This window comes from Theropithecus gelada, chromosome 9 (assembly GCF_003255815.1).
Source record: "Theropithecus gelada isolate Dixy chromosome 9, Tgel_1.0, whole genome shotgun sequence".
Classification (NCBI taxonomy): Eukaryota; Metazoa; Chordata; class Mammalia; order Primates; family Cercopithecidae; genus Theropithecus; species Theropithecus gelada.
In genome coordinates this window covers 98,413,133-98,436,708 of record NC_037677.1, presented here as the reverse complement: position 1 = coordinate 98,436,708, position 23,576 = coordinate 98,413,133, and the positions used below count along the sequence as shown (strand labels likewise).

The 23,576-nt window shown below is 45.4% G+C and overlaps 1 protein-coding gene across 1 annotated transcript in view; it reads left to right on the top strand.

The window, feature by feature from the left end:
- The window catches only part of ARMH3 (armadillo-like helical domain containing 3), a 226,895-nt gene extending 204,469 nt beyond the window's left edge, over positions 1 to 22,426 (top strand). Inside the window, exons 25-26 of the mRNA XM_025397660.1 lie at positions 18,067 to 18,183; positions 20,351 to 22,426. Coding sequence (XP_025253445.1) covers positions 18,067 to 18,183; positions 20,351 to 20,443 — 210 coding nt within the window. The 3' untranslated portion in view covers positions 20,444 to 22,426. The remainder of the gene's footprint in view (positions 1 to 18,066; positions 18,184 to 20,350) is intronic.
- The last annotated feature ends 1,150 nt before the right edge of the window (positions 22,427 to 23,576 follow it).

The following is a 23,576-nucleotide window of genomic DNA, read 5'->3' as shown; positions in this document are numbered from 1 at the left end:
TAAGTTTAGGGTACATGTGCACAACGTGCAGGTTTGTTATATATGTATACATGTGCCATGTTGGTGTGCTGCACCTATTAACTCATCATTTACATTAGGTATTTCTCCTAATGCTATGCCTTCCCCCTCCCCCCACCCCACAACAGACCCTGGGGTATGATGTTTCCCACCCTGTGTCCAGGTGATCTCATTGTTCAATTCCCACCTATGATTGAGAATATGCAGTGTTTGGTTTTCTGTCCTTGCGATAGTTTGCTCAGAATGATGGTTTCCAGCTTCATCCATGTCCCTACAAAGGACATGAACTCATCCTTTTTTGTGGCTGCATAGTATTCCATAGTGTATATGTGCCACATTTTCTTAATCCAGTCTATCATTGATAGACATTTGCGTTGGTTCCAAATCTTTGCTATTGTGAATAGTGCCACAATAAACATACGTGTGCATGTGTCTTTATAGTAGCATGATTGATAATCTTTTGGGTATATACCCAGTAAGTGGGTCAAATGGTATTTCTAGTTCTAGATCCTTGAGGAATCGCCACACTGTCTTCCACAATGGTTGAACTAGTATACACTCCCACCAACAGTGTAAAAGTGTTCCTATTTCTCCACATCCTCTCCAGCATCTGTTGTTTCCTGACTTTTTCATGATCACCATTCTAACTGGTATGAGATGGTATCTCACTGTGGTTTTGATTTGCATTTCTCTGATGGCCAGTGATGATGAACATTTTTTCATGTGTCTGTTGGTTGCATAAATGTCTTCTTTTGAGAAGTGTCTGTTTTGTTTGTTTTTGTTTTTGTTTTGTTATGTTTGAGACGGAGTCTTGCTCTGTCGCCCAGGTTGGAGTACAGTGGCACGATCTTGGCTCACTGCAACCTCTGCCTCCTGGGTTCAAGCGATTCTCCTGCCTCAGCCTCCTGGGCAGCTGGGACTACAGGCATGTGCCACCACACCCAGCGAATTTTTGTATTTTTAGTAGAGACGGAGTTTCACCATATTGGCCAGGCCAGTCTCGAACTCCTGACCTTGTGATCCAACCTCCTTGGCGGCCCAAAGTGTTGCAATTACAGGTGTGAGCCACTGTGCCTGGCCTTAATTTTGTTTTATTTTTTAAGAGATGGAGTCTCACTGTGTTGCCCAGGCTGGTCTTGAACACCTGGGCTCAAGCAATCCTCTCACCTTGGCCTCCGAAAGTGCTGGGATTTACAGGCATGAGCCACCATGCCAACCAGTTTTTTCAAAATTTCTAAGCTACACAATTTGCAAGATTTTTCAAATTGTTCCAAATCTTCAAAAACCTTTCTAATGTATATGTATATTTTTAAATTTGCGGATAAGTGGACCCACACAGTTCAAACCCATATTGTTTAGGGTTACCTGTTTGTTCTATTAGTTACCGAAAGTAGCATGGAAACCTTCAACTTGTAACTATAGATTTTTTTGTTTCTTCTTTAGCCTATCAATTTTGTTTCATTCAAAGTTTTGAAACTGCATATATGTATGGGTTTATTATGTCTTCATAATGAATAGACCTCTTTATCATTACGAAATTTTGCTCTATATTCCTCATACTATTTCTTGTTTTTAAGTCTCCTTTGTCAGATATTAATATAGCAATTCAACTTTCTTCTATCATTTTACTTTCAACCTGTGTCTTTATATTTTAGGTAGATTATTGTTGCCCAGGCTGGAGTCCAATGGCGTGATCTTGACTCACTGCAACCTCCACCTCCTGGGTTCAAGCTATTCTCCTGCCTTAGCCTCCCAAGTAGCTGGGATTGGATTACATGCATGCCCCACCATGCCAGGCTAATTTTGTATTTTTAGTAGAGATGGGGGTTTCTCCTTGTTGGTCAGGCTGGTCTTGAACTCCTGACCTCAGGTGATCCACCCACCTCTGCCTCCCAAAGTGCTGGGATTACAGGCATGAGCCACCGTGCCTGGTTTAAGTAGGTTTATTTTAGGCAACCTGTATAATTGGCTCTTGATTTTATATCCAATCTGAAAGTCTCTGCCTTTTAATTGGAGTATTACATTTAACTTATTTATGTATATAACTGAATTAAAAACTACCATCTTGCTTTCCCCCCATTTTTCCCATCCACTTATTGTTCTTTTTTTTTTTTTTTTCTTTTTCTGCCCTCTTTTGGTTTTACTGAGGGGTTTTTTTTTTATGATTTCATTTTATATCTGCTATTGACATTTTAGCTATCTGTTTTCGTTTTCTTTTTCTCATGGTTGCTATAAGGCTTACAGTATATCTTTAACTTATCACAGTGTACCTTCATGTTATTTATTTTTTTTAGATGGAATGTCACTTTGTTGCCAGGTCTGGAGTACAGTGGTACGATCTTGGCTCACTACGTCTCCCTCTTGGGATCAAGCAGTTCTCCTGCTTCAGTCTCCCCAGTAGCTGCGATTACAGGCATGTGCCACGACGGCCAGCTATTTTGTATTTTCAGTAGAGAGAGGGATTCACCATGTTGGCCAGGCTGGTCTCGAACTTCTGACCTCAAGTGATCTGCCTGTCTCGGCCTTCAAAAATGCTGGGATTGCAGGTGTGAGCTACTGCACCCGGCCATAGTGCACCCTCAAAATAATGTTATATTATTTCACGTTACATGTGAAAACCTTGTAATAGTGTATTTCCATTTGCCCTATTCTTTCATTGGTACTATTGTTGTCATACATTTTTCTTCTAGGGTTGTTTTAATTTCACAGTACATTATTGTTATTTTTTGCTTCAAAGAGTCAGTTATCTTATTCCTCATTTTTAAATTTGTGTAAAAATAATTTCTGTTTACCCATGTATTTACTATTTCTAATGCTCTTTATTGTTATTTATAGTTATAGGTGATATAAGCTTCCTTCTGCCAAAGAACATCTTTTTTTTTTTTTTTTTTTTTTTTGACGGAGTCTCACTCTGTTGCCCAGGCTAGAGTGCAGTGGCACGATCTTGGCTCACTGCAAGCTCCGCCTCTTGGGTTCACGCCATTCTTCTGCCTCAGCCTCCTGAGGAGCTGGGACTACAGGTGCCCGCCATCACAGTGGGCTAATTTTTTTTTTTTTTTTTTTGAGTAGGGATGGGGTTTTGCTGTGTTAGCCAGGATGGTCTCGATCTCCTGACCTCGTGATCTGCCTGCCTCAGCCTCCCAACTTGCTGGGATTACAGGTGTGAGCCACTGCGCCCGGCGTTTTTTTTTTTTTTTTGAGACAGAGTCTTGCTGTGTTGCCCAGCCTGGAGTGCAGTGGCGCGATCTTCACTCACTGCAACCTCCGCCTCCTGGCTTTAAGCAATTCTTCTGCCTCAGCCTCTCAAGTAGCTAGGATTACAGGCATGTGCCGCTACGCCTGGCTAATTTTTGTATTTGAGTAAAGACGGGGTTTCACCATGTTGGCCAGGCTGGTCTCCAACTCCTGACCTTGTGATCCGCCCACCTTAGCCTCGCAGAGTGCTGGGATTAGAGGTGTGAACCACTGCGCCCAGTCAAGAACATCTTTTAATATCTCTTGTAGTACAGGACTTTCAGCAACACATTCTCTCAGATTGTTTGAAAAGGTCTTTATTTTACTCTCATTTCTGAATGATGTTTTTGCTGGTTGTAGGATTCTAAGTTAACTATTTTTTTTTCCTGTCAGCACAAATATTATTATTACATTGTCTTCTGGCTTACATACTTTCTGGCAAGAAATGTGAATTCTTATTTTTGTTCCTCTACATAATGTGTCTTTTTTTCTCTAGCTGCTTTTACTATTCTTCCTTTAACACTAGTTTTATTATGATGTGCCTTGTATCTACCATTTTTCTCTTTATTATGTTAATGGGTCTTTAAAATAATTGCTTTTTAAATGTCCTTGTTGCTAACTTCATCATCTCCCGCATTTCTGGGTCTATTTCTATTGACTGCTGTTTCTCTTGGTTATAGGTCACATTTTTCTGCTTCTTGATATGTCTGGTGATTTTTATTGAATTTAAGTGCTAGATTTTGTTGTCTTTCTTTAAATTATATGGGACTGTATTCAGGAAGGCAGATAAAATATTTATGGAGTAGTACAATCCTTCTGACACATCTTTGAAGTCTTCATTTGGGTAAGTTTTTTTTTTTTTTTTTTTTTTTTTTTTGAGACGGAGTCTGGCTCTGTCGCCCGGGCTGGAGTGCAGTGGCCGGATCTCAGCTCACTGCAAGCTCCGCCTCCCGGGTTTATGCCATTCTCCTGCCTCAGCCTCCCGAGTAGCTGGGACTACAGGCGCCCGCCGCCTCGCCCGGCTAGTTTTTTGTATTTTTTAGTAGAGACGGGGTTTCACCGTGTTCGCCAGGATGGTCTCGATCTCCTGACCTCGTGATCCGCCCGTCTCGGCCTCCCAAAGTGCTGGGATTACAGGCTTGAGCCACCGCGCCCGGCCTCATTTGGGTAAGTTTAAAGTAGCCTTTACTCTAGGGCTAGTTTAGTGCCACTGCTAAGGTGTAACTATTCTGGCATCTTGTTTGAATGCCCTAGGTATTCAACAAGTACTCTTCATTCTGGTTAGTCAAAATTCAAATATCTCCCAGCCCTCTGTGAACTCTGAGAATTGTTCAGCTTACAAATTCTCAGTTAATTTTTGTCTGACCTAGTTGAGTAAGACCCAACATATGCAATCCATATTATTAATATTTAAGAAGAAATTCAGTAGAAACACTTTGAAAATCTCTGAAGCTCCTTCTCAGCCTATCTCCCTTCTCTTTGATAATCTGCCTCTGGAAAAAACTATATGTCTCCTTAGCTCGGCAGGACCTTAAAGTTCTCCTTGTTTTCCGTCTCTTAGGATTCCTGTCCTGCATTGCCTATTATCCAGTATCTGACAAGAATTGTTTCCCAGTTCTCAGTTACTCTATCAAGTGGAAGTTCTGAACTACTTTAAAATACTGCATACCTTGAGTTGCCCAACTGAATTTTTTGAATTTCACATATTTTTCAGAGAACCTTCCCTTACATTAACTATTCATATATACATATATATAAAATCTCTGCCTACCTCATTCTCGTTCTTCCCTCCTCTTTTTCTCAGTTACTACAGAAGGAAGTCTCAAATGGATATTGGAAATGGTATATATAGTGAACATTTTTATGTCCTTTTTAAGATAATTTACTAAAACGTTTCTGATATTCCCTTTCCCCATTTTTTTCCCATCTATTCTTGGGTCCAAGTTCTAGCCTTAACTAACATTGATCATTTACAAAGGCTCAGCCTTCATGTCTCTCAACAGTAAGGAAAGTTTGAACCTGAAGCTTTTGGGTCTCTAATATTTTATCCTTTTAACTGTCTGCTTGGTCACTGTGTCTCTTTGAGACCCTCCATCTGCCCATGGACGAGAAGGGTAAGCCGATAGCATTTAAAGGAATTTAACAGTCTCCTCTGGGTACTAGTTAGCATTGGCGCTCATGAATCTAATTGTTTTCCTTGCTGTCTGAGATACAACTCTTTTGGTTGCTACATGCAAACAAGTGCTAAAAATGGCTCAGCAACTCCTTGAACCTGGCTGCTCAAAGATCACCATGTTTGTCTGCTTAGATTGTTTTGGACAGTTATCTAATAAGTACACTGCACAGTTGAGCTGAATTTATGCAGTTGGAATCCATTGCTACATTGAACACACCTCAGAAGGACATTTCAGAATGGATCAAATGTAATTTCTGAGAAACCATAGCTATAGCTATAGCTTGTATATTTTGAGAGTAAAGTGACATCCTCTCCCATTCATTTCATCTTTTGTACAGGATTTATTTTTTTCAGTGTCAGGTCTGAGCCTTGAAGAAACTGCCTTTCAGGTGATTGCCCTGATGGAGTCTAGGCTGTCAGTGTCAGTCACAGATGTGTCCAAGCTAATGGTTGGTCCTTCCTGCAGCTGCTGTCTCAGGGGTCCTGCTACACTAGTGTAGAATTTTGCGCTCAGAATTAGCTACCACAGTAATGTAAAGAGGAAGAGGTGGTAAACAAAAGAGAAGAGGCCAGGCGTGATGGCTCACGCCTATAATCCCAGCACTTTGGGAGGCCGAGACAGGCGGATCACGAGGTCAGGAGATTGAGACCATCCTGGCTAACATGGTAAAACCCTGTCTCTACTCTAAATACAAAAAATTAGCTGCATGTGGTGGTGGGTGCCTGTAGTCCCAGCTGCTCGGGAGGCTGAGGCAGGAGAATGGCTTGAACCCAGGAGGCGGAGCTTTCAGTGAGCCGAGAGTGCGCCACTGCACTCCAGCCTGGGTGACAGAGCGAGACTCCATCTCAAAAAAAAAAAAAGAAAGAAAAAGATAACAAGCCTTGGGTTCCTTATTTTCCCAGTCTTAGAAGGTGTGACACTATCTCAATCTAGCTACCCATTCACTGATCAGTTAAGCAGCTGACTCCAAACCATACTTAGTGTTACTGGCTCAACCCTCTATGTCCTTACATCTGTGGGTGTGCCTGTTGATGGATGCATGTTAGCTCCATAAAGGCAAGACTTGGCTCTGAGGGCTTTCGAAGCCTGTCAAAGAGTGCTGAGAACAGTGCTGAAGGTACATCAGGATCTAACTCTAATCTTACCATGTGACCTTGATGAGGGATTCCTTTTTTTTTTGGTTGGGCCTGTGTTACTAAATTAGTTTGCAAACATGTTGACTGTTCGTTGTTTCTTAGGACTCTGTTAGACATTATGAAAATCCATCACACTGAGCCTTCTTCAGAGTGGTAGGCATCTAGCTATGAGAGATTTCAGAGAGGAAATCAGTAGTAATGGTATGTTGTTTTTCTAGAAGAGGGCCTGCCACTCTGCCTGCGTCCACCTGCTAATGCATGAACCCTAAAGCAGTATATTTTTTCCTCCACAGGAAATCCCTCGTTGGGAAACCTGTAGAATGCAAATATCTTCCAGAAAGGGTGGGGACAGCTGAGAGGAATTTTCTTATTTATGGATGGGATTGAAAGGGAAGCTATGGAAATAGGTCACTTCTCCCAATTTCAGGCCCTAAAAAATAGTTATTCATAGGGTCATATCAAGGCAAAGAAAATAATAGTAACAGCTACAGTTCTTAAGTGCTTTCTGTGTGCCATGCACAAAGCTTTCAATACATTGTCTTATTTAGTCCTCAGAACCAGCTATATATGATGAAGTTATTAGTATTCCCACTTTAAAGATGAACAAACAGGCTTACCCAGCTCCACCCTGCTGCTAACTGGTGAAGATAGGATATGAGTCCAGGCAGGCTAACTCTAGAGCCATACTCTTAACCACTATGCCATCTTGATTATCACTAGCTACTAATTGGAACTTTTCAGCACCCAGGTGCAACTAGACCCAACAGTGGCCTGCCAAGATCTTTACTTAGAGAACATCTTGGCAGTGCTGTGCTTCTTGTTTAGCTTTAATTAATCTTGAATTTGGAAGAATATGGATTTTAGGGAAAGAAGAATTGGCTTTTGCTTCTCCCTCATCAGAATCCCCCTTCTAAGCTGTCCAGCGTCTGACTACACTTAACATAATTGTTAGAATGCCGTTGAGAGGCTCTGCTTAGGCTGGTTAAATTGCAAGGTTAGGGACAGACCTTTATTGCTTCTGGGTGAAAAGAGGGCTATTCCTCATTAGGAGACACATAACCAGTTCTGGGAAAGGCCTGGTTTTAGGAAAATAGAGGAAGAATGGGAGGCTAAATTTAGTCCTTTCAGAGGAAATAAACGATAAGACCTTCCATTTCTCTTTCAGTCTCTTGCCCAAGTTTATAGAGCATTTTAGACCCAATAACAAATCCAGAGAAGAGAATTAGGCAATGCCCTGAGTAGGTCATTCTCAATTTTGTAGGAAAAGTTGTCTTCCTTTGAGTTTGAGGAAATTTGCTGGGTATTATAAAGAAGATGACTTCAGCCTTTCTGGCTGACAAATGGTATGTTTGACTTGTGATATTGCCTCTTCATGGATGGTGAGAGGGAGATTTCATTGTGTATTTACCATTAAAAACTGCCTGCAGCTTCTTGGACCTTCCTCTCCCCTCTAGCAGTCGATTTGCCAGTGACCAGTGTTGAAGGCCCAAGGTATGCCGAGCACTTTTTTTTTTTTTTTGAAGTGGAGTCTCACTCTGTCGCCAGTCATGATCTTGGCTCACTGCAACCTCACTGAACCTCCTGGGTTCAAGCGATTCCCCTGCCTCAGCCTCCCAAGTAGCTCGGATTACAGGCACATGCCACCACTCCTGGCAGATTTTTGTGTTTTTAGTAGAGATGGCGTTTCACTATGTTGGCCAGACTGGTTTTGAACTCCTGACCTCAAGTGATCTGCCCGCCTCGGCCTTCCAAAGTACTTGCATTACAGGTATGAGCCACTGCACCCAGCCCAGCACTATTTCTTTTAAGGATAAGACAATTATGCTAGGACTAGGAGGTCAGAAAGGTCAGAGCAGTGAACAGTTTAGAAAGGTGGCTTGGGGAGCAAATCTGATTATTCAGTCCTTCTTTTTTTTTTTTCTGTATACCTGCTTTGTGGTCCAGACTTCTTGCTTCTTGATTCTGTGGGCACCAGGATAGATGTGTCCAAAATCCTGAAACATCATGAGGAATAAACTCCATTACCCAACTTGCCATGGAACAAACTCATTATTTCTCCATTATCAGCTTGCAGAATAAGTAGTGCCTACCCAGCCCCCTCCACATTATGGGAAAGAGAAGCAAGGGCAGTGTCTGGACTTAGCCTGGTGATGCTCTTGTTTGTGTTTTCAGAGTCTGATGACTCAGGCTGTCCTTTCCTGCTTTGTGGAAGAAATGGGTTCAAAAAATCATATTCTCTAGTGAGTAAACAGCTAAAGTAGAATCAAGAATCCAGTGGGACAGATGGATGGAAATTATTATGAAAATCCTATAAAAAACCTTTTTATCTTTTTTTCCTCCTGATTCCATTTTAACTCCTTTATCTGTTTCAAGTCATCCAGAGATTAATTTTTTTATGATTAGGAGTTAGGGTTAAAGCAGAACTGCATGGAAGTGGAACAGAATGATGACAGTCTCTTTGGGAAAATGGAAGATTAGCCTTGAGATAGGAGCATTCATTGTAGAAGGAATTTATTGAATCTTTTGACTCTACCCCGAGCCTGAAGACCACAGGATGGCAGAGGCCTGAAAAGCCCAATTAAAGATCAAAGACCTTTGAATTTCAAGCTTTCATCTAAAATGAGTATGGAGTAATCAAAATAGCAGCCAAAATCAGATATTGCTGATAATGAGTTTGGAGTGGTCTATAAAATTTTGTTGGTTTACACCAACTATCAACAGGGTTAAGCGGGGTGTTCAACTGCTAGTATTGAAAATTGTCAAACCCTGGAGCCCTAAGGAGCTGGGTAGTAAACAGCTAAAGTGAGTAAACGGCTATCATTAAAGCTCAAACAGCAAATCAAGGCTTCACCAGGTTACTTTCTTAGCTCTCCACAAATCGTACTTCCAAACTTCTTAGGAGAAGGAAGTTTGAATTCCTCGAATCTTTGGTCTCTGAAGACCCAAGTTTAGCCTGTAAACTCAAGAATGTGCCCCAGGTGGCCGGGCGCGGTGGCTCAAGCCTGTAATCCCAGCACTTTGGGAGGCCGAGATGGGCGGATCACGAGGTCAGGAGATCGAGACCATGCTGGCGAACACGGTGAAACCCCGTCTCTACTAAAAAATACAAAAAATTAGCCGGGCGAAGTGGCGGGCGCCTGTGGTCCCAGCTACTCGGGAGGCTGAGGCGGGAGAATGGCGTGAACCCGGGAGGCGGAGCTTGCAGTGAGCTGAGATCTGGCCACTGCACTCCAGCCTGGGCGACAGAGCGAGACTCCGTCTCCAAAAAAAAAAAAAAAAAAAAGAATGTGCCCCAGGTTAGACCAGCCTGCTAGTATAGGAAGAGCACTGGATTGAGAGAAAATTCTGGTATATAATCCCAGTTTTATGACTTTGGGCAATTTCCAATCTTTCTGGACATTTATTTCTTCCTCTGTGAAATGAGGGCCATGAACTAGGTAAGTGATTTCAAAGGCTCCTCCCACAACTATTATTTTTTTCTTTATATATGCTTATATATAATATATAAATATATTTTATATAATTTATTTTATATAAATATATACAAATATATGCATGTTTTTTCACACCTGTGAGTGTATATATATTTATATATAATATATATTTTATATAATTTATATAAATATATTTTATATAATTTATTTTATATAAGTATATACAAATATATGCATATATTTTTTCACACCTGTGATTCCAGTACTTTGGGAGGCTGAGGTGGAAGACTCACTTGAGCCCAGAAGGTCAAGGGTGCAGTAAGCTGTTATTAAGCCACTTTACCCTAGCCTGGATGACAGTGAGATCTTGTCTCAAAAAAATAATAAAACATAGAGACGGGGTCTCACTCCGTCATCCAGGGCCTGGTCTTGAACTCCTGACCTCAAACGATCCTCCCACCTTGGCCTCCCAAAGTGCTGGGATTATAGGTGTGAGCCACTGTACCTGATCCAGAACTATTATTTCTATGGTTTTGTCCATGTAGTAGCACTTGGCCAAAAAGAGGTATGATAACCGGGCGTGGTGGCTCACGCCTGTATCCCAGCAATTTGGGAGGCCGAGGCAGGCAGATCGCCTGAGGTCAGGAGTTCAAGACCAATGTGACCAACATGGTAAAACCCTGTCTCTACTAAAAGTACAAAAATTAGCCAGGAGTGGTGGCGGGCACCCGTAATCCCAGCTACTTGGGAGGCTGAAGCAGGAGAATCACTTGAACCCAGGAGGTGGAGGTTACAGTGAGCTGAGATCATGCCAGCCAGGGTGACAGAGCGAGACTTTGTCTCAAAGGGAAAAAAAAGGTATGATTTTCCTTATGGCTATCCTCAGATGCTAGGAATAACTCCAGGCCCTCCTGGCTACCATGTAACAAGCTGATTCATCTTATTCGAATACATCAGACACTTTTTCTTTTTTCCCCTCCCTCACATCAGATACTTCCATTTTTCTATTTTCATTGTTTCTATTTGTTTCCATCTCAACAGCCTTCATCCATTTGGCACCTTCTATTTGCTAGGCCCTATCATTTATTTTTTATATTTATTTTGTATACTATCTCTAATCTTCATAATGTTATAAGACGATAGTATTATGACCACTTCACCATTAAGGAAACTAAAACCCAGGTCAAAGTCATATAACTAGTAAATGATGGTTCAAAATTTGAACCTAGGTTTCTGATTTTGTAGCCTCTTTATTCCCCACTACCATCCTGTTAGGTTCCTGGTTTATTTTCTATTCTGTAAGAAGTCTCTGTAAGCTTCTCTGTTAGTATCTTGTGGTCTCAGCCTCATCTGGCAGCCTGGCCCCTAGGAAAGACCATACATGTTGCCCTGGTTGGGAGAGGGCTGGTGGCAGCTTCCCATGTTTTCCCCAAACAGGTTAAACTGTAAATGTCAGCTTAAATTGAGAAGAAACTAATGAACACAAGTTTGCTGCCAGGTCACATCCTATTATTTAGTTGTCCTCTCACTGTTATTCTGCTGGGAATTCAGGTCAACAGAGATTCGAAACTGAGTAATTTTTCAGGCACAAGGCAAAGCCCTCTGGCATTGAGACTGAATAGCCATTGCCAGGAACTTTTCGATGTTGGCGATTCTTGTTTTGCCACTGCTATCTTCAGGGTAGAAATTATTTTGTGTTTCAAAGGCCTTGCTGAAATAAATGGAGCACAGGCTACTGAATAGTCTGTGAGGAATGCATATTATGTGTGCTAAGGTGTGTATGTGTCTGAAACCTTGTCAACAATTTTGAACTAACCTTGTGCACTAGGATCTCATCTGCTTCCTGTCTTGAAGACATCCTGATCCTGATGTAGCCAACAGCCTCACAACCTGCATCATGCAAAGCCAGCCCTCTCTGTTTAGTTTTTCTTTAGTATAACCTGTGTCACTTTGCACTACCAAAGTTATCCTGGCCATTCTCTGAGTTCTGGCTGATGCCTTGCTAGTTACACTGAGAATGGTGAGGTCATTGTGAGAGGCTTGCTTTCATATTGCATAGACAATGTTAGCCTGGTGCAGTGGCTCATGCCTGTTATCCCAGCACTTTGGAAGGCTGAGGCGGGTGGATCATGAGGTCAGGAGTTTGAGACCAGCTTGGCCAAAATAGTGAAACCCCATCTCTACTAAAAATAACAAAAAAAATTAGCCGGCATGGTGGTGCGCATCTATAATCCCAGCTACTCAGGAGGCTGAGGCAGGATAATTGCTTGAACATGGGAGGCAGAGGTTGCCGTGAGCCGAGATCGCGCCTTTGCACTCCAGCCTGGGCGACAGAGTGAGACTCTGTCTCAAAAAAAAAAAAAAAAGAATAATAGACAATGTTGTTTTCTCTTCACCAGAATCTGCCATAGGCTGAATGAAGAAGTATGAGGCCCTAGCCCCTGGCTTATGGTTAGAACTATCTTGAGACAGCCATAACTCCAAATACTCCTTGTCACCAGAAAATCTTTCATTATAAAATTAGTAACCATTACTGACTATTGATTATGTGCCAGGCATTGTATAATCATTATCTCATGTTATCTTCACATCAGCCTTACAAGATGTAGATGCTGTTGTCTTCATTTTATAGATACTGAAAACTGAGGCTCAAAGAGATTAAGAAACTTGCATAAATTTATTTTGCTAATTAGTGGTTGACTGGGAACTAAAACGTAGGTCTCTGACCTCAATCCTATGTTCTTGATGACTTCGCTGTCCTCCCAGGCCCCTTACCTCCAGAGACTTCAGGGGCAGATGTTTAGGCCCTCCCAAACATTGCCCGCTTTGTTTTCCCCTTACTTAAGTTGAGGCAAAGTGTTTTGAGGCAAAGAAGAGGGCATGAGATCTTTGAAACTGAGTCCATTTTTGTATCCCTTGTCTTCCACTTGAACCCAGAAGATGTTCCTTTGTGGTGAAGAATCACTTATGCACATAGAATCTTTGGGACAGTTTGAAATAGGCAGGTACTTCCTGGACTGTGAAAGTAGTTACTTTTGAGTCATAGGAGCTGTCTAGGTAGCTGTGTAGCCATTGGGATGACAGTGTTTCCATCAATTGTATGTTATTTAAAACTTTTATTCAGGAACTTAAAAACTTTTATTCCCATGTCATTTTAGGAAGGTGAGTTCAAGTTCTATTTTACAGAGAAAAGGGCTGAGACTCCCAGAGGCTAGATGAATTGTCTAAAGTCCCATAATAAGAGGCTAGGTGAATTGTCTGAAGTCCCATAACAAGAGTAGAACTCCCAGCTCAGTTAATTTTCTTTTCTTTTTTCTTTTCTTTTCCTTTCTTTCTTTCTTTCGTTCTTTCTTTCTCTCTCTTTCTTTTTCTCTTTCTCTCTCTTTCTCTCTCTCTCTGTTTCTTTCTTTTTCTCTTTCTCTTTCTTTCTCTCTTTCTTTCTCTCTTTCTCTTTCTTTCTGTCTCTTTCTCTCTCTTTCTTTCTGTCTCTCTCTCTCTCTCTCTCCTTTCTTCTTTCTTTTTGAGACAGAATCGCACTCTGTCACCCAGGCTGGAGTGCAGTGGCATGATCTCGGCTCACTACAACCTCCGCCTCCCGGGTTCAAGTGATTCTCCTGCCTCAGCTTCCCAAGTAGCTGGGATTACAGGCACCTACCACTGTGCCCAGCTAATTTTTGTATTTTTAGTAGAGACAGGGTTTCACCATCTTGGTCAGGCTGGTCTCGATCTCCTAATCTCGTGATCCATCCACCTCGACCTCCCAAAGTGCTGGGATTACAGGCGTGAGCCACCGTGCCTGGCCAGCTCAGTTAACTTTCTATCAGGCTGTTGCCAAGACTCAACTCTCTGTCTCCTAAGGGTCATAGGTGGTGGTGTGAGGATTCCTTGGAGAGCATGTGACCTGTAGGTGACTTACGGGCTTTGAGGCTACCTTGAGCTGAGGTGGCTGGCATGATTCTAGGAAGCCCACAAGCCCAACAGCCGATGAAAGAAGGTAGCCTTGGGCTTGCGGGGGCATAGACTGTTACCTGATGGATTGGAAAGGGATTTCAACCTGAGAGGGACCTTTAGAGTTGCCAGGAAGCAGATACTGCGGCTGCAAATTGTGGTAAAGCCTCAGGCCTTTAGGCAGAGGCTCTGGGAGATGGCTCTCTGCCTAAGTGTGGCCCTCACCATGTCCCAGGCCAGTGCTGAGACTCAAATGAGACATGTTCCTTAAGTCTGAAACTACAGAAAGCAAAGTCCCAGGCTAGGCAAGTACCTGCTAGTGTTCTGAAGTCTTGGATGGGTTGGGGCCCAGACCTGAGCCTAGAATATCTTTTTCCCTTGGGAGTAAAAAAAAAGTGACAAGGGCAGGAGACAGCAGAGACTAGATGAACTGACAGGCAACTTTCCTCGGGTATAAGAGGAAGAAAGGAAGTAAGCCCACAAGCAAGGGCCAGGGAAGGCCGGGCGCCGTGGCTCACGCCTGTAATCCCAGCACTTTGGGAAGCCGAGGCAGGTGGATCACCTGAGGTCAGGAGTTGGAGACCAGCCTAGCCAATATCATGAAACCCGTCTCTACTAAAAAGACAAAAAAAAAAAAAAAAAAAAAAAAACTGGGGGTAGGGGGAGGGGCCCGTAATCCCAGCTACTCAGGAGGCTCAGGCAGGAGAATTGCTTGAACCTGTGAGGTGGAGTCTGCAGTGAGCCGAGATTGCACCATTGCACTCCAGTCTGGGCGACAAGAGCAAGACTCTGTCTCAAAAAAAGAAAAAAAAAAAAGAAAGGGCCAGGGAAGGGGGAGGTGGCAACAGGCAGTGTCTGGACAAGAGGAGAGCTGAGATCACGAACACCATAAGTCCAGCCAGGCTTCTGGTTTTCTTTTCTTTTTCTTTTTCTTTTTCTTTTTTTTTTTTTTTTTTTGAGACAAGGTCTCACTCTGTCATCCAGGCAGGAGTACAGTGGCGCGATCTCAGATCATGGCATCCTCCACCTCCCGGGTTTCAAGCTATTATCCCGCCTCAGCTTCCCAAGTTGCTGGAATTACAGGTGTGCACCACCACTAATGTTTGTATTTTTAGTACAGACGGGGTTTCACCATGTTGGCCAAGCTAGGTCTTGAACTCCTGACTTCAGGTGATCTGCCTGCCTCGGCCCCCCAAAGTGCTGGGATTACAGGCGTGAGCCACCATGTCCGGCTGCTTCTGGTTTTCTTCCAAGGAGCTAGTAGCTCAGGGACCTTCTCTGCTCTCACCTCCCTGTAACAAACTAAACTAAACCATGCTGGCAAAAGCCAGATTTATTGGGATAGGAAGAAATCACTCTTCTAAGTGAGACCTTAGACCTTCTCCCCTGCCCTGGCAAGAGGAGAAAGTCCAGGTGATCAAAGCAGCCTTACCTGCAGCCTGAGGCTCTCAGGATGTGGTCAAAAGGTACAACCATCTCTTCACATGCAGTAACTTCTCTCGCAGAAATTGACTTTAGCATGACGTTTGTCCTTTGGCACTTGATACCCCTCAGGAAAGGCTGAGTCCAAGTTGCTGGGTCTTAAGCATAAATGAAGCTCCCCAGATTTCAGGGCATAGGAAAACATGTATTATTCTATTCTGCCTGGTTCCTAGGGGCTGATTCCATCTTAGAGGAATTTTGCCTTTTTCTGGGCTTGAGCCATTCACTTCTGAGCCAAGACCTTGGCTGCAGATATTCCAGCCACGAGTCCAGCCCACGTGCATGAGAGGACCAGATTACTTTGTGGGTGACTGCTGTTGCTGGGTACCAGTCCTCCTGCCTACGGAACTGAAAAATGGAATGAGAAGCAGAGGAACCAGCCTATACTTCAGTCTATGGGACACACCAGGCAGAATGATCTTGTAGAACTGGGTGTCTGAAGGGAAGAAAGCTGGGCCAGACCTTTGCCCTAGCCGTTCCTTCCTTCCCAAACCAAACTCGGTAACTCTCCCATAGGGACACAAGCCTTCCCTGTGCCGTCCAGCCCTTCTCTCTCCTCAGGAATTTTTGGCAGCCAGAGTGTTTGCTACCAAGTGAAGTCTACCTGGCACAAATTTGGACTGGTACAGGGAGCAGTGCAGAGGCACCTTTGGGCCCCTCAGGAGCCTGTCCTCCATCCTGACTCTGGCTTATTTCGTCTTCCCAACTCCCCACCCCCTTCTGTCAGAGCTGTGTGTTCATTGTCACTCACTAATTCCTCCAAGCTCCCTACTGAGCAGGGAGTGCTCCACAATGCCATAGGCTTTCCTCCAGGTCAGATCAGCTTCACTCTGATGATCAGAGTGAATGATCATCCCCTCTCCTGGTCTCCCCTTTCTTCCTAGCTCACTTCTTCTGATTTGATGTGTAGTGCCTCTCCCTCAACTGCCCCTGCCTTTGATTCATGATCTTATAAGCTGAAGTGACATCTGGCCTGGTTATAAACAATCCCTTCTTTCTGTAACCACAGATATTCAAGGTTCCTGGAGTCAGTGGAAGTCTGAATCCTCCCCACATAGAAAATCAGAGAGGTGTTGTGGGAGGAAAACCCCACAGAACAAAGGCTCTAGCTTAGTCTTGAAAGCGTACCCTATACCCAAAGGCTGGGATGCCCTGAAGTTCAGTCCAGGCACTGGATAAGAAGACTGAGTTGGCACTGAGCAATGAAAACAAGTAGCAGATGGTGCTGAGGAACATCCCAAGACTGAAGAAATGTGGTTCCCAGAATGGGAGAAGGAAGGAGACATTGGCAAAGTCTTACTCAGCAACTGTGACAACCTGGCCAGGGAAAGCTTCAGGATAAGGCTGAGAGCACATTTGTGGTGTCAGGGATACTGGTAAGCTGAGATGCTTACTGTTCTATAACCTCTTCTCATGCTCTTTTACCATACTCAGAGTAAACAGACTTGGTGGCCAGGCTGGGCTGTTCAGGAAAGGCAGGGAATAGAAGAGATTAGAAAGTCGCGGTGGTGCCGGGCGCGGTGGCTCAAGCCTGTAATCCCAGCACTTTGGGAGGCCGAGACGGGCGGATCACGAGGTCAGGAGTTCGAGACCATCCTGGCTAACACGGTGAAACCCCGTCTCTACTAAAAAATACGAAAAACTAGCCGGGCGAGGTGGCGGGCGCCTGTAGTCCCGGCTACTCGGGAGGCTGAGGCAGGAGAATGGCGTAAAAACCCGGGAGGCGGAGCTTGCAGTGAGCTGAGATCCGGCCACTGCACTCCAGCCTGGGCGACACAGCGAGACTCCGTCTCAAAAAAAAAAAAAAAAAAAAAGAAAGTCGCGGTGGTTGCAGTGGCTCATGCCTGTAATCCCAGCACTTTTGGAAGTCAAGGCTGGTGGATCAACTGAGGTCAGGAGTTAGAAACCAGCTTGGCCAACATGGAGAAATCCCATCTCTACTAAAAATACAAAAATTAGCCAGGCATGATGACACACACCTGTAATCCCAACTACTCAGGAGGTTGAGGCATGAGAATTACTTGAACCCAGGAGGCAGAGGTTGCAGCGAGCCGAGATTGTACCACTGCACTCCAGCCTGGGCGATAAGAGTGAGGCTCTGTCTCAAAAAGAAAAAAAAAAGAGAGAGAGAGATTAGAAAGTTGGCCAGGCTTGGTGGCTCACACCTGTAATCCCAGCACTTTGGGAGGCCAGCGTGGGTTGATCACCTGAGGTCAGGAGTTCGAGACCAGCCTGGCCAACATGGTGAAACCCCGTCTCTCCTAAAACATATAAAAATTAGCCAGCTGTGGTCGTGTGTCCCTGTAGTCCCAGCTACTCGGGAGGCTGAGGCAGGAGAATCGCTTGAACCTGGGAGGCCGAGGTTGTAGTGAACTGAGATCACACCGCTGTACTCCAGCCTGAGCGACAGAGCGAGACTCAGTCTCAAAAAAAAATAGAGAGAGAGAGAGAAAGTGGTCCCAGAAACCTGAGGCATCGTTCCCTGTAGCCAGGCTATTTTCTGGAAGATAAGTAATGAGCAAGGTTTCTTGGGGGTGTTGTCACAGACCAAACCCAAACCAGTAGATCAGCAGCGTGGAGCTAAGGGATGTGGGATTTGCATGGCCTAAACCCTGCCTGGCTCTTGATGTCCCCCAGGTGCTGGAGGTGGTGAGAGCCAACTATGACACACTCACACTGAAGCTGCAGGACGGCCTGGACCAGTATGAGCGCTACTCAGAGCAGCACAAGGAAGCTGCCTTCTTCAAAGAGCTGGTAAGTGCCCCACCACCTCTGCCTGTGTCTTAAGGGCCCACCCGCAGCCACTGGGTTCTACTGTGCAGATGGGCTTCTAGGGGACAACTGCGGTTTGCTAAGGGCAGATAAAACAAGACTTGAGGGGTCTGCTGGGATGGGGTATGCAACTTCTCTCTGCCACTGTACCAGGCAGTAAGAGAAGATGCTATTTGAGGTGGTGTTGCCTACTTCTCCTCTGCAGCCATGGAGACCCATGCTCCAGCTGGGCCTGGGGTTTGATGTGTGTTCCCAGGGGCAGATCTAGCTCATTATTCCTTAACCTGTCCTCAGGGCAACTAATAAGAGTAATTGATTCTTCCCCTTCTTATGGAATTACTTCTTCCCAAACTCCTAACTGGCCGCTGGTCTGAGTCCCCTCCCGATCTAGTTCTCCAGTCTCTGCTCCCTGCTTTCCAATCACTCAGCTTCCTGCAGCCCCAACCCTTGGGCACTTGGAGCCATGAGCATTTGCTGTGCCTCCTACTTGACTTCCCAGTCAGTGTCTCCACAGAGCTAGCCCTATTGATGGTCCCTTTCCTGCCCTGTACTCTGAGCTGTTCTCAAGAAAAGCTCAGCCTCCCTGCAGTCCTGTCACCCTACCAGCTTGGTTTTACACAAACATCCTGGCTGGGAACTGAGACCAGGACATGCAGGCCTCTGTACCCACTTTCCCTATCCTTAGACCTCCCTCTGCTGGGGCTGAACTTGCATCAGCTCAGCTTTTACTTACCCCATGCCAAGTGTGTGGTAAAGGCACTGCATTTTAGATCATTTGTCTTGTGCTAAACATAGCCCAACTCTGTTCCTGACATGACATTCCTCAGGATTTTGGACTTCCAAAGGGTCAGGAAGACATGTTCTGGGGTGAGTTCATTTGGAACACAGAAATCATTACTGTAAAGTGATAGCAGAGTAGAGCATTTTTATGGAATGGTTGGCAAGTCTTTAAGTTGATGTGGAGGAAGTACTGGGAGCCAGTGGTTAACAGAGAGCAATCTGTGAGGAGCTGGAGAGGGTTACAGGAGCGGTATCTTGAGGCTCTGAGACACTCACCATGGCCTTACTCATTTCTGCTCATATTCGTTCCCCTAGCACAGGGGAGAAAAGAGGGTCTGGTCCAGTTTGGAGCTAATGAGCTCAAATTTCCTGCTGTTTGCCATGCTGCCCTTTCTTCTGCTTCCTTCCTGATGACTTCATTAAGTTTCCTATAGCATAGCAGAAATTGAAGGAAAGCTTCTGAGACTTTGGGGCCCAGGAGGACACACTGTCCTTCTCCCTCCCTTTTTGTTTCTCAGGCAATCTACACAGCTATTTCCTATGGGAAAATCTCCTTGAAGAGTCTGCCAGATTCCTCTTGGAACCCTCTCAGAGTAGGGACTTGGGCCCTCTGACCCTTTCTCTACAGGCTTTTCCCAGGCTGACCCAGGCAACACTTCGTGCAGGGTTCTGTGGGTAGAGAGTACGTGAGGTGAGCAGTGGGCACATGGCAAGGATACACCCCAGGCTTTCCTCTCGAGTGGGCAGGCATCTTAGAAGGAGTACTATAGGAGTTAAGAATACTTGGCCCTGCTCCCAAGCTGGGACTCACTAGCAGTGTCACCTGGCCCTGGCCATTGAAATTGGCCTCCTTGGATCATACCCTTACCATCTATGCCAGAAAAGGACTGCATCTCTAAACACTCCTGCCAACCCGAAAATGTAGATAAATCCAAAGGGAGAGTGAAGAGACTAGAAACACATCTAAAGAGAGGTGGTACTAGAGCATGAGTCCTCTGGCCTCAGTTTCTCCTCCTCCATCAGATCACTAAGCAGCCCAGTCCCCCTTCTGCATAGCCAAAGCAGGGACAGAGGCCAGCCACAGCCCTCCTTTCTTGTCTGTGCCTGATTCTACCTCCCCGGGAGCCCAGATGTTGTTCTCACATCCTCTAGAGTTTGTTCCTATCAGCCCCTCTTCTCTCCTTCCCTGCTGTCAAGGAACTGTTTGCTCATTTGCCTGCAGGGATAATAGCTGTTAAGGGTTCATTTCCTAAGAGAGAGACTTCTAGTGACCTGTGTAGCAGGCACTGTCCTCTCCCGTTTGGAACTGACTCTCTCCTGTTTTCTCTCTGGCTGTGCCCTCCCACCTTCCCCACCTACCCTTTCCCAGGTTCGATCCATTAGCACCAACGTCCGGAGAAACCTGGCCTTCCATACACTCAGCCAAGAAGTCCTGCTCAAGGAGTTCTCCACTATCTCCTGAGGCCACGCCTAACTGAGCAGCCTCTGACTGCCCTTACCCATGAGGATCATGGGCTGGAGGGGGAGTGAGGGGAGAGGGGGCTGCCCCCGAGGTTGCAGAGAAACACAGATACCAAGTTCTCTTGGTGAAGACTACACTTCAGTGGAGCTCGGGCAGCAGGGGCAAGAGGGTCAAGCTAGGGATAATCTTATTTGGGGAGGAATGGGTGGGCACAGTGGGGAGAGGCCTCCAGGAATATGGGGACTTCCAGAGTGGGCTCCCTAACAGCCCCTCACATTTCCAATCTTGAGGTTACAAGCTGTAGCTACTGACTAATTCTTGGGAGCTGGTGAGGCAAGCCTCAGGGTAATGCCAGCACCCTGAAAGTCAGTGGCTCTGCTCGGCTTCTGAACAGATGAACTCTCAGATATAGCTGGAGCTACATCCTGCTTCCTTTGGGCCTGGGGCTGTGCTTGGCTTGAAATCTGTGTCCCCTGCCCCCACTGGCACTTTGTCCAGTTATCAGGACCCTTGGCTCAGATTTAGGGTAGGGTAGGAATGGGGTACCTTTTTCCTTTTTTTTTTTTTTTTTTTTTTTTTGAGATGGAGTCTCCCTCTGTCACCCAGGCTGGAGTGCAGTGGCGTGATCTCAGCCTTACTGCAGCCTTCGCTTCCTGGGTTCAAGCGATTCTCCTGCCTCAGCCTCCTGAGTAGCTAGGACTACAGGAGTGTGCGCCATGCCCAGCTAATTTTTTGTATTTTTAGTAGAGATGGGGTTTCACCATGTTACCCAGGATGGTCTCAATATCCTGAGTTCATGATCCACCCGCCTCAGCCTCCCAAAGTGCTGGGAGCCTAGATGTTCTTCTCACATCCTCTAGAGTTTGTTCCTGTCAGCCACCGTGACATGGCCACCGTGCCCAGCCAGTTTTCCTATTTTCTAAATTCAGAGTTGACTCCTCTGGGAAACTGGAGATGAGAATCTGCCCAGTGCTCTGCTGTCTGGCCACTGCCTTTTGAATTTTAGTGTTGGCACTAGGAGTACCGTTATCTTTCCCCTCCTTCTGACCCATTTGACCCATCAGCACAATAGGGTCACAACCTTAACTTTTCGTTTCTAATCTCATTTACTCTGTCTTTAGGGTATGTATGAAATAAACATTGACAGGTTTTCTGGAGCCCTCAAGGTGCCTACTTTGCTGGTTCCCTTTCCAGCAGCTCCCCCGCCTCCCTAGCCCCCCCTCCTCTGGCAGCCTCTCCTGCCTCTGCTAAGCTCCCCTCCACGTGTTCCACCCCCTTACCCTGCTGTTGTTTACATCCAACCTGCCTGAGAATTTCCTCTGGGGAGGAATCTGTTCCTGTCGTGGTTTAGTGCCTGGGAGGGAGAGAACTTTCTGGGGGTAGGGTGCCCTCCATCTGAAACAGGCCAGGTGAGCATCATGCATAAGGCCTCTATTCTGTCCACTCAGATTCTGGGTGGGGCCACAGGCAAATCTGACTTTTGGGGAGTTGGCTTGTGCTTCCTCCCTTGGATAGCTTCCATGGAATCTCTATAGGCTTTCCCCACAGCTGCCTCTGAAATAGCTGCTGCTTCGAGATCGTCCCTTTTTAAAGCACTTTCTAAAGCCCTCAGGATGGCGGGAGCAAACAGCACCGGTATATTCTAGGAATAAGTGGAGGAATTCAGCAGTGAGAGCATGTCTGGGACCACCTGGGCTGCTATCCATTTAACCTAAAATCTCTTTGGGTTACTTGCCCTCCCTGGCAACCAGAGTTCTGGCTCTAACATTAAGCAGCTATGCGCTAGTTCCAGAGAATCCACTAACAGGCTGCCATGTGTAGTTGTAGGTTCTTAAGAGATCACAGGCTGGGTCATCTGATCACTGAATGGATAGCTCAGCCTGGGGCATTTAGTATTTTCCCTGGTGATAAACCCCCAAAGCAGCTGGATCTGGAGCTGGTGGCAAGTTGAAATTATTAAAAATTGATTTGTGTGGGACTGTCTTTAGTGTTGCCTTTTTTTTTTTTTTTTTCTTAATCTCTGTTGCCCAGACTCATTCCTCAAACATAGAGGTAAGGTAATCTCCTAGGTGTTGCTCCCATCTGGCTAGGGGACCCCTACCCATCCTTGTGAACTCTCCTCCTTCCTCTGAGTCTCCTGGCCCTAGTAGAGGCCAGTTGGGTTCACAGAGCTGTAACCTCCCTTGCCCTCTGGGTAGAAGGAGGGATAAGGGAGTTAGTTCCCTTATCTCCAAACGTAGTGGTATTGAGGAGGCAAGCCAACCCATTTGGACACTTCTGGATTCCTGCTAGCCTTTCCTCCAAGTGAATAAGGATGAGTCAAGGGCATGGGGCACTAAGCAGAGGGCTCCTTGCCCTCCATTGTAAAGGCCCTTCTCTTTACCAGTTTATTCACATATACCTATTCCAAGAACTCCAAATGAGAGTGTCCATTCTCTCCTGGAAAACAACCTCAACAGGAGCTGCCCAAGCACTTTCTATGCCCAGCTTCTATGCCAGGTCTGTGGAGGCTCCTCCAGAGCCAAGGGAGATCCAATCGCAGGGCACTGCTCCTAAAGACAATCTTACCCTCAGCCACTTGTCCGCCTCTTAGGCTGGAACTCCCACCACAATTCCTGCTGGATTGATTAAATCAAGTGGTTAGAAATTAAAGCTAATTGAAGAAATTAAGTGTGCTTGAGTCACTTTAAAGTTTTTGGTCTTAACAGGTCACTCCTTCAGACCCACCAGACAAGGGCCGCTCATCCTCATAGCAAGGGGTTGGGGGGCTTTTGGGTGCGGAGCCCAGAAGCATCCTGAGGAAGGTCAGACCTGTGGAGCTCAAACATTCAGGATCCATTCCTGGGAGATGAGGGAGCCCAGCTTCTGTGCTAGCCCTGCCTTTGGAAAAGGAGCTAATCTTAAAGAAGGGGTTTCATAAGAAGGGCATTTCTTTCCTACTGTGTATCTTGACTTGGATCCCCAAACCTGTCAGTCGCTCCCCAAATCTGCTGGAAAACAAGGAATCTAGGACAGGACAGGTGACAAAAGAGAAGGGCAGAAAAGTTGTTGCAGGGGAGGAACAAAAGAGCAAGGATGTCTGAGAAACTGACATGGTTCACTAGTTTTCTTATCTTCCTAGTCGGTCTATTGG